This window comes from Canis lupus, chromosome 7, assembly GCF_011100685.1.
Source record: "Canis lupus familiaris isolate Mischka breed German Shepherd chromosome 7, alternate assembly UU_Cfam_GSD_1.0, whole genome shotgun sequence".
In the NCBI taxonomy this organism is placed as follows: Eukaryota; Metazoa; Chordata; class Mammalia; order Carnivora; family Canidae; genus Canis; species Canis lupus.
This window is the reverse complement of record NC_049228.1, coordinates 1,885,407-1,900,348: the sequence shown is the minus strand read 5'-3', so window position 1 is coordinate 1,900,348 and position 14,942 is coordinate 1,885,407. Positions and strand designations below refer to the sequence as shown.

The window sequence follows — 14,942 nt, the reverse complement described above, 5'->3', positions numbered from 1 at the left end:
CCCGGGAGGGGCGCCCTCCATCTACCTAAAGCCCGCCTGCCCACCCACGCTCTGCCCACCCAGCCCACCCCTCCCCACTGCGTGAAATCCACGGTCAGGGATCCCTTCTCCTTCCTGTGTGTTTGACTGCTCCTGCCAACTGGATTCACCCATCACCACTTTTCAATCCCATTTCCCCATAGCCCCTGCCCTAGCTCTCCTCCCCATCACAACCAAACTTCCCAGAGACTTACCTACCTGACCCCCTCCCACGCTGCCCTGCCCCATTGGCCCTTCAGTTCATACCTAACCGGATCCACCTGATCACTCCACCAACAAGCTCCCTCAGGTCATCAATGACTTCAGGTCACTGAACCCAATGAGCATTTCAGCCCTCACTTCTCCTGACCTCCCAGGAGCACTGGGCACTGTTGACCAGCCTCGCTTTCTCAAATACTCTCTTCCCTTAGCTTCTGTGACACCACATCCTTCTGGTGCTTCTCCCAAGCTTCCTCTGCAGGTGCAGTTCTTTACCTAATCACTGGATGCTGACCTTGAGCTGTATACTTAGTACATACTATCCCCTGGTCTGGTGGTCTGGTGATGGTGGTCTGGTGATGTCTTCCAAGACCGTAGCTTCAATGGCCATCTCCGCCAATGACTCCCAGATTTTAATTCTTCAGCTCAGACCTCTCCACTGAGTTCCAGACCTATTTTTCCATCTGCCTCCTGGACATTCCCACTGGGATATCTCAAAGGTCCCTCAAACTCAACATGCCCAAGATTAAGTTGGTGAGTACTGCCCATCCTCCTCTACCCCCAAATATACCCAGCTGCTGCCTGTCTTCCCCCCATAAGTGGCATGACCCACCCACTTATCTGCAGGAACCTCAAATCTCTGACTCCTTTTTGTGGGCTGTGTTCACACCTTATCCACATTTGGTCACTGACGATGCATCCAAGGGGCCCTCAAGAAGATGGGTGGCAATGAGTGCACGCATGCATCTGGTCGATTGCATTTTTTCCTATCCCCTTCTCATAGAAAAGGACAATCTTCTTTCCTAGTTATATTCCTTTTTTTGTCTTTTTCATCATTTTAAACATAGTATCTATTATACTGTTTTAGCACCTCAGGCTCCTGGGGTTGCTAACTGCCATCGGTTGTGCCTGATAATTCTTTCTCAGGGTGGCCTCTTCCTTGTTTGGTTTGTGATTGTTGTATTGTGAGCTCATCTTTGGGAAACACTTTTCCCTGCAGGAATTCTGTAGGCCCCGGGTTGTGAAGCATCCCTAAAGATTGGCTTTTGTTTGCTTCTGCTGAGCCTCCTACTGCAGGGGTTTCACTTGCCTGTGACTGTTTTTTTGTGTTACTGTCTTCGCTTAGGATCCCTACACCATGTGGACAGTGCCAGCTGGACCTCATACTTATAGAGGGTAGAGATTGGATTTCGATTTTTCACCAGAGTTTTTCCTTATTCCCAGAGCCTCTGGTGGGGATGAACTTCCACATTCCTTCCCTGTGGCCCAGTGTGAGGAGACTCTTGCTTCCCTTACATAGGAGTAGCCCGAGGCTCTGGATCTAGGCCGGTGGTCAGTTCCTCACCTCACCCAGGCTGTGGGCCCTGTGTCCTCTCCCTGCATTGGCATTAAGAACCCAACCAACACCCTTTAGGGTCTAGCTCTAGGTCTAGAATGTTCCTGGAAGTCAGCTCATGAGCCCAGTGCTCCTGCTTTCAGTGGCTTCTTCATCTCTGCCACCCAGGGACTTCCTTGGCTCTTTTTGAAATACTGTCATTATGGCTGGGGTAGCATTGCTACGGGTCTATGGTGGGGAGGCCACTTACTTTGGTCCACTCGTCTCCCTGTTCTCTTAGTCTCTGCCTTTTTACAGTCCAGAGCTCCACATGCAGAGGAACATCTACCCTGGGGATGAGGCTGACTTGCCTTCCACCAAAACTGATCTTCCAGAAACTCAGGTCTGGTCGTGTTATATTTATGCTGACAACTTTTCATTAGCTCCTCGTCGCCTAAAGTTTAAAGTCCCAACACTTTACCCAAGTATCTCACGGCCTCTCTGTGCAAATGCCCCTCTTGCGACTCTTAGTCACATAGGAAGTCCTTATAGATCCCCGAATTCACCATACTGTTCTGTAGCTTTGCATTGTTGCCCACACTGTTCTTTCTGCGGGAGTCCTCCCCTCCCTTTCACTGCTTGGGGGCATGTCTACGTATTCCTTAGGATCCACGGAGCTCCAACAGCTCCTCCCCTGGAATCCTTCTCTTGCTCCCTCATATGTGCCTCTATTGTCACCCTCCCTCTATGGACTTGACATCATTCGTTAGCATCTGTCTTCTCCTCTGGCTAAGTTTGCTCCTGGAAGGCCAGGGCAGTATATTCATTCTCTCTGCATCCTGAGTCCTTTCTCTATGCCCTACATATGGCATGCATGCAATAAATAGTCAGTGAAAGATTGCTGTTCAATTGAGTCGAATTTGAACTCAAATGCTTGGAGTTCTAGGTCACAGGTCAACCCTGTGCTCAGGACCCGAAATGGCAATCACTCCCCAGACACCCGAGCTTCCCGACGAATTGATGTTATTGCCCCTTGATAATGCCATGAGGACCAAAGCACGACCAGCCTATGATTTCTAGAAAACAATGTGATTAGCTACTGGACGTCCTCTGTGAAACCTGAGGGGCTCCTGCTGGCTTTGGCCACTGGCCACATCTGGCTTCCCCCTGCTCTGTCTCACCTTGCAAGTGGGTCAGCCACAGGGGCTGGTTGTGGTGCTCTGAGGCGATAGACAGGGTGTTGAGGGCGACGACCAGGATCACCAGCCAGTAGAAGACCCTGGACTTGATCACGTCATGGCACTTCCAGCGAAAGATCCGGTTCCACTGCCTCCAGTGGCGGCTGGGAGACGAGACACGGGAGGATGGAGGCAAAGAGCTGCTTTACCCTGAGCCCCCGCCTTTCTGGGGCTGCTTTCCGAGGGACCGCAGCTACCCAGTCTGCGCGCCCGGCGACACTGAGGGTGGGAGCTGCAGGCCACTGCTCTACGACCTTGCCTCTTACTAGCAAGGGTCCTCCTCTTGCAGAGGAGAGTGATGATGACGCCCCTCAGAGGGAGTTAGAGCCACTGCAGCACGATGCTCGGCGCTGGGCCGGCCTACTGCAGGCGCGTCATGCACTTTAATCTTGATTTACAGCCCACAGGTGGGGAGGGGGCTCCGTGTGGCTCATTAGAAAAGCAATTCTGCACTGGATTAATCGTATCTGGCGCTGGTGAGGGTGCTTGGAGAGGGCACTGCTACCGTCATCGCGACCTGCTTGGTGAACACTTTGGCAGCACGGACCAAGGTTTAAAATTATACACACTTTGACCCAGCAATTCCATTCCTAGGACTCTGCCTGGTGGAAATGTTCATCCTTATGTGCACCTGTTCCTGTGGCGCCTTTTGTGTTGCCGAAAACTGCAAAGATTAATATTTTATGCTATATTCATACTGCGGAATACTTTACACCCAAAGGCGACACCACACGAAGGTGTGAGAGCCGTCCAGCCGTGAAAAGGCACGGAGGAAACTTAAATGTCTGTCGCCACGTGGAAGAAACAAGTCTGAAAAGGCTACATGGTGTATGATTCCAAGTAGATGACATTCCGGAAAAGGCAAAACTATGGAGACGGTAAAAAGATCGGTTGTTCGTTGCTAGGGGATGTGGGGAGGGATGAGTAGGCACAGAAGAAAGGATTTCTAGGACAGTGAAAACACTCTGTAGGATGTTCTAATGACGAATCCGTGTCACCACACATTTGTCCAAGCCTGTGGAGTGTGTAGCACCAAGAGTGAGCCCCGAGGTAAACCGAGGCTCTCTGGCGGCAGTTGATTAACAGCCTGTGCCCGTGAGGTGGCTGGGGGATACGAGAAATCTCTGTGCCTTCTGTTCAATCCTGCCATGAACCAAAAACTGCTCTAAAAAAATCGAAGTCTTAAAGGAAGGACGTGTGTGTAGGTACAGAGTCGTCCTCAACAGATAATTTTAGATTAAAAAAACACAAGTTACTAGATGCTATGTATATCCTATTCAAGGGTTCATCAAATATCTGGCAGCACGTCCCATATGCTGGGCACGCTCTGGGTTCTGTAGGGACAGTAGTTGACATAAAGAACCCTATCATGTAGAAAGCCGAGCAAACAAAAAACCTGGTGGGTGGGTGTGTGCATGTGAGATAAACCCAGTGCAAGGGTCTTGGAGGAACACACATCTGTTACCATGGTTACCTCTTTGGAGGGCAATGGGGACCTTCATCTTCTCTTTGATGTAGTTCTCTATTGTTTGATCTTTCAAAAATCACAATTATGTATGAATTTGTTAAAGGAGGCAGCCAACCAAACAAACACATCTTCCTCTTGAGCCTGGAGCATCCCCTTGTCTCCAAATTCCGGGGGCAGCCAGCCTCCTTCCTGCAGACCTCTCCGCGCTACCTCCTTGTAGCACACGCCTTCCCGCTTCCCAAGCAGAGGTTTCCAGAACTAATTAGCCTCACGCACTCCACTCCGATCACAGGGTGGCAGCCCGGTTCTCTCCTTGCCCCCGGGCAGGTGCCACCGTGTAACTGGGTCATCGGCTGAGTGCCCTCCGATTGCACGGAGGGATGCAGAACGTGACTTAAAGCCAGCAAATGGGTTCTAACGGTGCATGGGCAACAGCAAACAGGTTCCAACTCCAGATCTCGGGGAGTTCTGAGGCCGGGAAGACTCTGGGGAGAAGAGCAGATACTCACACGAACTGGATGATTTTGTTCAGGCCCTCGATCTCGTACAGGCTCTCTGTGTCGGAGCCTCCTTCATCCAAAGACAGCTTCCCTGGGAACAAGAGAGAAGGATGGACCGGCCTTCCGGGTCCTGCGCTGGGCACACAAGGGAGACGGGCCGCTGACTGCAGACACCTGTGACGGTGGCCCCCGGGCGGGCCTGGACCCCGTGCACTTTCCCGAGACGCCCAAGAAAGAGCCCACACCTGCGGGCGGTTAGGGGCAGGCAGCATGGTACCTTGTACTTCGGCCCCCTGGATGCCATCATTTCCAGGCGGAAGGCTCTAGGCAAGTCACCGACCCTCTAAGGGCCTGAGTTTTCTCACCTGTAGATGGCAACCTTAGCCCTGCTCCATGGGCCTCCCAGGCCCTCGGGAGGTTACCTGATGCCCCCTCCTGGAGCCCTCCCCTGGGGGGGGTGCAGCTCAGGGGCTGGGAGGGTATGCGGACCATGCCTTTGGGCCCCAAACCTTCTCTCAAGTCCTCGACGTCCATGACCTCGCCCTGTGTGATCCAGCTCATGTAGCCGCGGAGGTCCTCCTCCAGCTGCTGCTTCTCCCGGAGCTTCTGGAAGGTTCCCCTGGACTTGGCCTTCTCCCGCTCCTTAGTGAATTCCCTGACAGGCAACAGGAGAGACGGGGGAGGGAGGAGAAAAAGGGAAGGAGGTGGAGGAGGACTGGGCTGCCCAAGGGCAGGGGGAGCACATTCTGGGGCTGGGGGTGCTCCTGCCTTCCGGGGAGGGGTCGCCTGGGGTCCAGGTGGCCTTTTGGGTGACAGGGGCAGCTCCTCTCACACCCCCTCGCCACGTCCACCTTCAGGAGCAGCTTGGAGCACACGGCCTGCCTTTCCCACTGCTCTCTGCCCTCCCTCTGATACCTCGCCTCCCTGTCCCGGCTCGGCAGTCCGCTGCCCTCACGTCAGCCTCGGAGCCTCGCATCTCTCGTGCTGCCCTGGCCCGTGAGGCTGCCCTAGGAATGTAGCTGTGCTCACGGACCTAAGGCCCGGGGGACATTCTCCGGAGTCTTAGAAGAAACCGGTGGCAGGACCAGAAGGAAGGGACCTGAGGGCCGGCGGGGGGTCTTCGGGGACAAGCTGGGCTGCCCTCGGCCACTGAGCAAGTGGAGAGAGAGCGAGACTCTCGCATAGTTACTGGCTGTGCCACAGGAGCCTCGGCCTCAGCTCTGGGCTCGGGCGCCAGGGCCCCTCTGCCTCTGTGCGCCGTGGATCCTTGGGAGTCCCACGGAACCTATGGGCACCTCTGCAAAATAGTGTTGAAAATACACAGAACTGGGCAGCCTGGTGGCTCAGCAGTTTAGTGCCGCCTTCAGCCCAGGGTGTGATCCGGGAGACCCGGGGTGGAGCCCTGCACCGGGCTCCCTGCATGGAGCCTGCTTCTCCCTCTGCCTGGGTCTCTGCCTCTCTCTCTCTCTCTCTCTCTCTCTCTCTCTCTCTCTCTCTCTCATGAATGAATAAATAAATAAAATCTTAAAAAAAAAGAAAAATACACAGAACTAAACAAAGGAATCAATCATATTAGAATACAGTTACTGAAATATAAAGAAACTGGGATAAAGTCGCCTGCGTGCTTCCTATTAACTCCGTAACTAGCCGGGTCCCGACGCAGACCGAACAGCTGCAAAGTCGCGATGACTATGAGCTAGACCTGCCTTAATCATAGTGTTTCGTGTGGTTTCTACTGGGACAAGTCACAGGCGGCACTAACAGCACCACTGTGGCGTGAAAGCAAACACTAAATTTCAGAGTTAATAAGAAAAAGAAAGACGAGTGTTTCTTCTTCAAGTTCACGGGCCCCCTGAGTTCTGTCCACGTGCTGCCTGGAGGGATGTGTCTGGGCTGGGGTGACGGGGTGATGGCACCGGGGAGGGGGCGGAGGGCACCTCTAGACTGCCCACGGCAGCTGGGGGAGCCGTCCCGGAGAGACCAGCTGTCGCCCACGGTGCCCAGTCGTACGCGGCGCTCGTGGCCTGCTGGACTCCGTTCTGCGTGCTTTCTACGCCTTAGCCCGGGGAGTCCTCCCAACAACCTATGAGATTATTCCCATTTTATAGACGTGGACCCTGAGGCGCGGAGACGTTAGGTAATCGGGCGCAGGTCAGGCAGTGCAAGGATTTAAGCTCCCAAGTGAGCTCCCGAGTCCGAGAGCCTCACCTGAAGGCTACCCTGGCTCCTAATGCCAAGCCTCAGCTCATGCAGCTTGGGGAGGGGGCGGCTGGGATCTCAGGGGCTTCACTCAGAGAGGGTGTGAATGCAGAGGGACAGAGGGGGAATGATGGGAGGATGCTTGAGGACAAGGGAGAAAAGGTTAAAAACAGAGGGACTCCTACCCGCTCCTAGCTCTGCCTTGCGAACCCGGGAGCTGCTCTTGGCAAAGGGCACACGCGGACGCTCTAACCCCCCCGCTCGTCCTCCCCCTCTCGCTCCTCTTCCTTCTCTCCGTCCTACTCTTCTCGCTCTCCCTCTTTCTCTCTTCCTTCTTCTCTCCCCCGGGCACCCCCCACCCACCCCCTCGCTGCCCCTTCTCCCTCCCACCCTGCAGCCCTCTCCTCCTCTCCCGTTCGTCCCTCTCCTCCCAGCTGCTTGTGAACTTTCTTACCCGCTCAGGACACCCAGCACCAGGTTGAGAATGAAGAAGGATCCCAGCAGAATGAGGGTGACAAAATAGATCCAGGGCCACTCGTTCCCGATGGCATCGTTGACCTGGGCCAGACAGAGGTGTGAGTCCCAGCCACGGGGCCGAGGGTGCGGGTCCCCCTGTGGACTCCGTGCACTCATGCTCCACCTGGCCCTGGGGGACGAGGAGAGAGGCCACCTGGGCCCAGTGAGGGGACCTTCCTACCCCCGAAGATGTAGGACCTGGAGTTGGAAGGACTCTCAAAACGAGCCTTGCTAACCGTCCACTTGGCCCAGACAAGACCGACCTGTTTCGCCCTCCAGTCATCGCCTCCCTGGCTGGAGTCTCTCTCACACTCTCTCTCCAGTTGGTTTCTTTACAGCTAAGATTTTTCCAAGTAGAAGAAACACTTAAAAGTCTTGGCCTGAGCTTGGCCAGCAACTTCGTGAACAAGCTCTGTGATCCTAGACAAGCCACCTAACATCTCTGAGCATTATCTCATCTGTCTGTGGGGATAATGATACGCACTTGCCCCTCGTAGGCTTGTAGTAGCGGTGAAACGACACATGTGACAGGCCTTTGAAATGTTTGATAATTTGCTCCCATAATATGAGCTTACAAGAACTATTCATACTAATCCTTTATGTTTGCTAAGCATCTGACAGTTTGACGACAACCTTTCCCTCAACAGGCGGTGTCACGTTGTGGTTACGGGTTCTGGGATCAGAGCCAGATGGATTAAGGGTTCAATTCTTGGGTTGAACTCTTGAATTGCTCCCTAGCTCCGTAACTGTAGGCAAGTCCCTGAACCTCTCTGAGCCTCAGTTTACTCATCTGTAAAGTGGGAACGATGCCTACCACGGTTGGAGGATTAAATAAGACATGCAGCCTAGCTCCAGATAGCACCGAATACACAATATACTCCAACAAGAAAACGGATATAGCATTGCCCGTGCTGCGGGCACCGCCACACTTTAGTTAACCTGCCTAGTAACCATCATAACTACCCTATGACGGGGGTAGTATTTTTATTTTATAGATGAGAAAACTGATATCTAAGAATATTTATATGGGAAGGCAGTCTTGCCCAGGGACAAAAAGAGACTCAAAGGGCCCTTCGTCCCTCAGGAAATCTGAGATTCTAGGTCATCGGGAGTGAGTCACTCAAGGGCAGGCTTAGGGAAAAACTAGAAATTAAGACCAGAACCCATGGTTTCCATTCCTCACCCACCTAGTAGGCTCTGCACAGACAATTTACACCTTGGGGGCTGCCCAAAGGATGCTTGGACACACTCCTGGGGACCAGAAGGGGGCCATGCCCCCTGTGTCGGTTTCCCCGGGGAAGGGTGAGAAGGAGCAGCGGCTACTAGAGGCAGCGACTGTCAGACCCCACCTCCGCCCCTGGTGAACCTGTGGATGGAGGGAGGTGGCTTTGCAGCCACGGGGCCAGACCCACCCAGTAGAGGACATCGGTCCACCCCTCCATGGTGATGCACTGGTACACGGTGAGCATGGAGAAGCCAAAGTTGTCGAAGTGGGTGATGCCGTGGTTGGGCCCCGGCCAGCCGCCCCGACACTCGCTGCCATTGATGGTGCATGGGCGCCCCGAGCCCGTCCTGGCACAGGGTGAGGGCTTCTCGTTCTCCACCGTGGCCACGATATCTGGAGGCAGAAGGCCATGGGAGAGTCAGGTGAGAGGAGTAGGTGGACAGTAGGGGGACAAGAGTGGTCTGCAACCGCTGAGTAACAGGTCTAGAGCCTGCGCAGCTAGAAAGGTGAAGGGGTGCTCGCCCCAGAGCATCTCGTGCTAGAAGGGGCCCTCTTGGGCCCACGGGCCTGGCAGTGGACATCCGCAGGCAGCCGTGATCATGTCTCAGGCCCCCGGGCCTCATGGGAGGGCTGGCTTCAGGGATCCCTGGCCTATGAAGTGCCACCTATGTAGCAGGTGCAACGTGAATGTCATGTCTCCCCACGGAGCTTTGAAAAAAAGAGGCAGCCGTCTGGCCAGGGCGGAGGCGTGGGGCGGGCCCCGTGTGCTCGGACTTGCGCTCTTTCTGGGAGCTGACATGGGCGAGCCCCAGCACTCTTGAGACGAGCTGCACAAGACACGAAGCTTTGGGGGCAGGGTCTGCTCTTAGCAGGCGTTCCAGCAGGCCACAGTCCCCTCTGTGTCCCCGACGGTGCTCTCATTGTCTCTAAAACCCTCCAGTTTGGATGACATCTTGGATCCCCCTTTATCTTAGGATGTTTTCGTCTCCTACAGTATTCACAGACTAGATCAGCTCATCCGAGCTGGAACGCCCCACCTTACCCAGATGTACCGTGTTGACTCGGTCGTCTGGAGACGGGACAGGAAAACATCGACGGTTCTGAGCCCTGAGTGGGTCCCTGACCCATCAAGTCAGGTCCTCCCATCCCAGAAAGGTTTTTGAGCACCACTGGCTGGCACTGGTCAAGAATGCCTGAGAACACCAGATGAGACCTCCAAATTTGGTTTGAAGGTTGTGATGGGAAGCCTCCTCCTCTCTGGGTCCATAACGCTCATTATAGGACCCAGATTGTTATAGAAACAGGAGGAGGCTGAGCTGGGAGAGGGACTAGGAATGGAACCACCAAAAGCTCTATCAGAGTGCACTGTCTTGAGCCTTGTGTTGTTGCCTGTCCCCTTGTCAGGGGGCCTGGGGCGGTGAGGAGTCTCCTGAGACACTACAGATATCAGTGGTTTTGTCCATCCCGGGTTATTCTGGTGAGTCAGATTCTGGGCTTTTGGTAGAAGTCCCACCTCTTTCTTGTGCCAAGTCCAATTCCTGTAGGCCCCGTAGGTGTTACGCTCTACCCGAGACAGACTGAAACGGCCAGCTTGCAGCAGTGAGTCTTGGAGTGTGGGCAGGGCACCCACCTGGTCAGAATTATTTTTAATAAGAATGCCAAGACATTATTTCATCTCCCCATCTTTCCACGAATGCAGAGTGGAGTTTGCTAGAGCCTACGTGACATGTGATTTCAAGATAGACTGAACACAGGAGTAGCTCTGAGAACACAGCAGATTCTAGTAGGCCAAGGCAGTAAGAGATTTAGATAAAATGCAAGGCAGTGCCATGCTTCTCACAAAATGGCCTTGGTTTGGGAAAATATAGTTATTTTTCGCAAGATACATTATTCATGTTCATAAGCAATGGGCTTATCGCTGTTCTTAAAAATGAGTATTATGACATTTTCCTCAGTTGTCATATCTAATACCATAAATATCAGTGTATAAAACCCATAGCAACACAAGCTCTTTGGGGTCCTTAATAATTTTAAGAGTTTAAAGAGTCCTGAGGCAAATAGTTTGAGAACTGTCGTTTTGGAAGGCTTGGCTCAAGTTCATTCCAGCTTCAATATATGTTGTTATCTCTGATAACCCTAGACCCTGGGGCTCTTGGGTGCTTTCTTGAGATCCCCTTTAAACACTGCTCTGTGGGCCCCTGCTCAGACCAAGGCCATAACGATGGCTGCCGAGAAAAGGACAAATAGAAATCCAGGCTTGTCATGAGCCCGCATCTCCATGCACAGCTGGCCCCAAAAGCCCAAGGATACCCCGTTTATCTGGGGTGGGAGTGCTCAGAGCAAGCTAGGGCCCAGGCTTCTGCCCTTGTCCTCTGATCACCGACCCTGGCAGACCCGTTTCCTTGTCTAAGAGAGACCCATTCCCCAGGTTAACAGGTGTGGGAAGCGGCAACCCCTCCCTGGGCCTTCCTCAGGGCTGCGGTGGCTGTCCCTTCTGAGTTGTCCTAGGGCCACGCCCCCCTCCCCAGTCCCCTGGGAGCTCACCTGTCCCAATGAAGTAGCAGGTCTTGTGCATCTTGCCCTTGAAGAGCTCCAGCCCGATGATGGCGTAGATGATGACCATAAAGAGGACGAGCAGGGCGATGTGGAACAGGGGCAGCATGGCCTTGAAGATGGAGTTGAGGACCACCTGCAGGCCTGCAGAGCAGGGAGGAGAAAAGAGGAGTCATCTCCCCTCTTGGTCTCCTGGCCCTCCCGCTCTCTATATCCTGGGAAGCCTCCAGAACACCGAGGTTGGAGGGGGGAGGACCCAGAATTGGGCAAGGGAACAGGTTGCGAGAGGAGGAGGGGCGTCTGCAGGGACACTGGCACCCACTCGGCACCCCTGACACCAGCCGGAGGGGTCTGAGCACACGGAAGGCTCTCAGGGCCTTGACATCCAGGCCGGCCCCTTTGCTGCTCATCGGGGCTGTGTTGCTTTGGATGACGTTAACCTGTTCCAGAATCACGGTGAAAACCCTAGAGTGGAGAAGAGGGAGAGAAGAGGGCCCAGTGGTCAGATAAGCCACTGTTCCATGGGGTCTGGGACCCCGTGTCCCATCTGTGCTCAGGGGACTTGCGGGAAGGCCAAGGGGAGAGGTGACAACTCTCATCAACCACTAACTTGGATTTGGTGACGCCTGTCAGGAAGATTTTATTAGAAAAGATTCTGAGGCCAACCTCGGACTCAGTGAAGAGTGGATCCATCTGAGACATCTCCTGGGTGCCCAAGGGGGGTGAGGCCCACGTGCCACAGGCACGCCTGGCCTGGGGGCTGAGTGTGCCCCACAGGGGCACTTGCACCCAGTGGGGACCCAGAGCAGGAAGCCCGGAGCCGGCTCCCTGCAGCTTTCCTCGCGCAGTACTTTCCGACAAGGCCCTTCTGTGGTCTCTCCTGCCCCTCTGCTCTGCCTCTCAGTTTACCCAAAGCCCCGCTGTCCTTTGAAGTCCATCTCCAACCCTCCTTTTTTTTTTTTTTTTAAATTTTTATTTATTTATGATAGTCACAGAGAGAGAGAGAGAGAGAGGCAGAGACACAGGCAGAGGGAGAAGCAGGCTCCATGCACCAGGAGCCTGATGTGGGATTCGATCCCGGGTCTCCAGGATCGCGCCCTGGGCCAAAGGCAGGCGCTAAACCGCTGCGCCACCCAGGGATCCTCCAACCCTCCTTTATGAATCCTTCCTTTGACAGCTCAGCCCCGGGGACGCTCTGCATGCCCAACAATGGTGCACTGTGTGGTGGCGTGTCCCCGCACTCCGTTGTTCCGTGTCCACTAGTGTTGGCCTCCCACCAGGGCAGTTCATTAAGAGTGAGGCTGATTCACAGAACTGCTCTCCCCGGCGCTGAGCCAGCGCCGCCTAATTAGCAAATAATCAGCATCGTGTTTACTGAATCAAAGGGGCGTAGTGGGTAAGTGGCAGCCGCTGGAGCCGGCGTCCCTGGCACTGCCGTCGGCTCACTCCGTGACCTTGGGCCCCGTGCTTGACCTCTCTGCGCCTTAGCCTCCTTAAGTGGGAAAATTGAGATTATTGAAAAAACTAACTAAATGAGATGTTACGTGTAAAACATAGTAAGTGCTTGATAAATGCTCCTGTGAGGGGTGCCTGGGGGGCTCGGTGGCTGAGCGTCTGCCTTCGGGGTCCTGGGATCCAGTCCCACATCGGGCTCCCCACAGGGAGCCTGCTTCTCCCTCTGCCTGTGTCCCTGCCTCTCTCTGGGTCTCCCGTGAATAAATAAATACAATCTTTAAAAAAATACTAATAAATGCTCCTGTTATAATCAGGTGGGGGTTGCTGTGTTATGGCCTGAACTGTGTGCCCCTCAAATTCATATGCTGGAGTCCTCACTGAGCTCAGAACCTCACAATGTGGGTGTCACGGGGTCTTTCCAAAGATTTAAGTTAAAAGGAGGCTGTGAGGGTCGACCCCAATCCAGTCCCACTGGTGTCATTGGAAGAAGTGGAAATTTGCGCCAAGAGGCCCCCGGGGTGTGAGGCCACGTGGTCGCGGGGGGCAGGCCCCCACCGTCCCAGGCCTCGGGAGGAACCACGCCTGGGAACATGGATCTGGGGCCTGCAGCCCCGCCACTGGGAGGGGGCACGGCACTGTTGTCCGGCCGCCGGCTCGGGACCCTGCTGGGGCCGCCTCCCCGCGGGCAGATCGGGGTTTCCAAATACCGGTCTTTGTGAACCCCAATAGTAGGGCCTCAGCACGGGCGGCGGAATAGACGAGCCGCGGGTAAAGGCTGAGAAAGGCGCGATGGTGCGGCTCCCACCCGTGGGTGACGGGAAGCGCACCCGCTCGGCCACCTCTGTGCAGCCCCGGCCAGCGGCTCCGGGGCGCCCCCGACCTCACCCCCCGCCCCCCGGCCTCACCCCAGGAAGACAATGATGAAGTCCAGCACGTTCCAGCCGCTGCGCAGGTAGGCGTCCTGGTGGAAGAGGAAGCCGTAGGCGATGATCTTCATGGCCGCTTCGATGGAGAAAACAATGAGGAAGAAATACTCCAGCTTCTCCTGCGGAACAAACAGTCGCACCTGTGCTCGGGCGCCTAGAGCCCCTCGCCTTCCTCGGGGGCACACTGCTCCTCAGGGCGCCTGCCTCAGGACATTGGCACCGGCTCTGCCTGGAATTCCTCTGCTCCCGTCACCCACGCGCCCCACGCGCCCCGCCCTGCCAGCTCCCGCCCTCCCCCGGGGCTTCACTCAGCAGTCGCCCCCCACCCAGGCCTTCCCTGGCCCCACAGGTACAACTGGAGTGACCGCTGACACTTTCTGATCCTCTTGTGTTTCCGCTGGTCATCTCAGCGCTTATTCCAGCTGAAAACACCCTAGATGTTTTCCTCTTGTTCCCTTTCTATCTCACCCACTTGAATACAAACTCCATAAAGTGTGTGGATTCTTGTCATTTCTTTCGTTTTTAATTTTTTTTTTAGGGACACCTGGGCGGCTCAGCAGTTGAGCGTCTGCCTTCGGCTCAGGGTGTGACCTCGGGGCCCTGGGATCGAGTCCCGCATCGGGCTCCCCCTGCCTCTCCCTCTCCCTGTCTCTGCCTCTCTCTGGGTCTCTTACGAATAAATTAATAAGATCTTTAAAAAAATTTTTTAATATGTTATTTATTTGAAGGAGAGCAAAAGCAAGAGAGCCCACAGAGGGAGAGGGAGGAGCAGACTCGCCCACTGAGCGGAGAGCTGGATGCGGGTCTCGAACCCAGGACTCTGAGATCAGGACCTGAGCGCCCCAGGCGCCCTGTCCATTCCCTGAGTTACCGTCCCTCCAGGGCCTAGGACGGGGTGACTACATGAATGGCCTGGGCGGCCCTCAAGCGAAGGCCCCCAGGCGGCCTCTGGTTTGGGCTCCTTTCACCCCGCACCACCCCGAGGGCCGCTGGGGGGCGCGGCGGAGAGGGGAGTGCTGCCCAGACCCCAGGCGACCCGCCGGCGGATGTCACCAGGGTCTTCCCGTCAGCTCCCCTGAGGTCCCCGCTGCCCCACACCTGCTGCCTGCGCAGCCACTGGAAGGGCAGCGAGGTCATCACACAGGGAGGGCCTGGGCCCCCAGGGGCGGAAGAGGCCCGCGGCTAAGGGCTGGGGGGGTCGGCGCAGCCCGGCCTGCAGAAGGCGTCGCAGGCCCCTCGGGGGTCGCCCGGTGCCCTGGTCCCCTGCGCCGCCCTACCCCCTCCTGGGGCAGGAGAGCATTTCCAGCCTG

The 14,942-nt window shown here is 55.3% G+C and overlaps 1 protein-coding gene across 2 annotated transcripts in view; it reads right to left on the bottom strand.

Annotated features, from left to right (window-relative positions):
• Positions 1-14,942, bottom strand: part of CACNA1S (calcium voltage-gated channel subunit alpha1 S) — a 63,450-nt gene that overhangs the window by 34,350 nt on the left and 14,158 nt on the right. For both annotated transcript variants that reach the window (XM_038541920.1, XM_038541921.1), the window contains exons 3-10: positions 13,612-13,751; positions 11,574-11,716; positions 11,243-11,395; positions 8,886-9,091; positions 7,412-7,515; positions 5,268-5,413; positions 4,768-4,849; positions 2,734-2,894 (exon numbers count right to left, since the gene is read on the bottom strand). In XM_038541920.1, the coding sequence (XP_038397848.1) occupies positions 2,734-2,894; positions 4,768-4,849; positions 5,268-5,413; positions 7,412-7,515; positions 8,886-9,091; positions 11,243-11,395; positions 11,574-11,716; positions 13,612-13,751 (1,135 nt within the window). The remainder of the gene's footprint in view (positions 1-2,733; positions 2,895-4,767; positions 4,850-5,267; positions 5,414-7,411; positions 7,516-8,885; positions 9,092-11,242; positions 11,396-11,573; positions 11,717-13,611; positions 13,752-14,942) is intronic.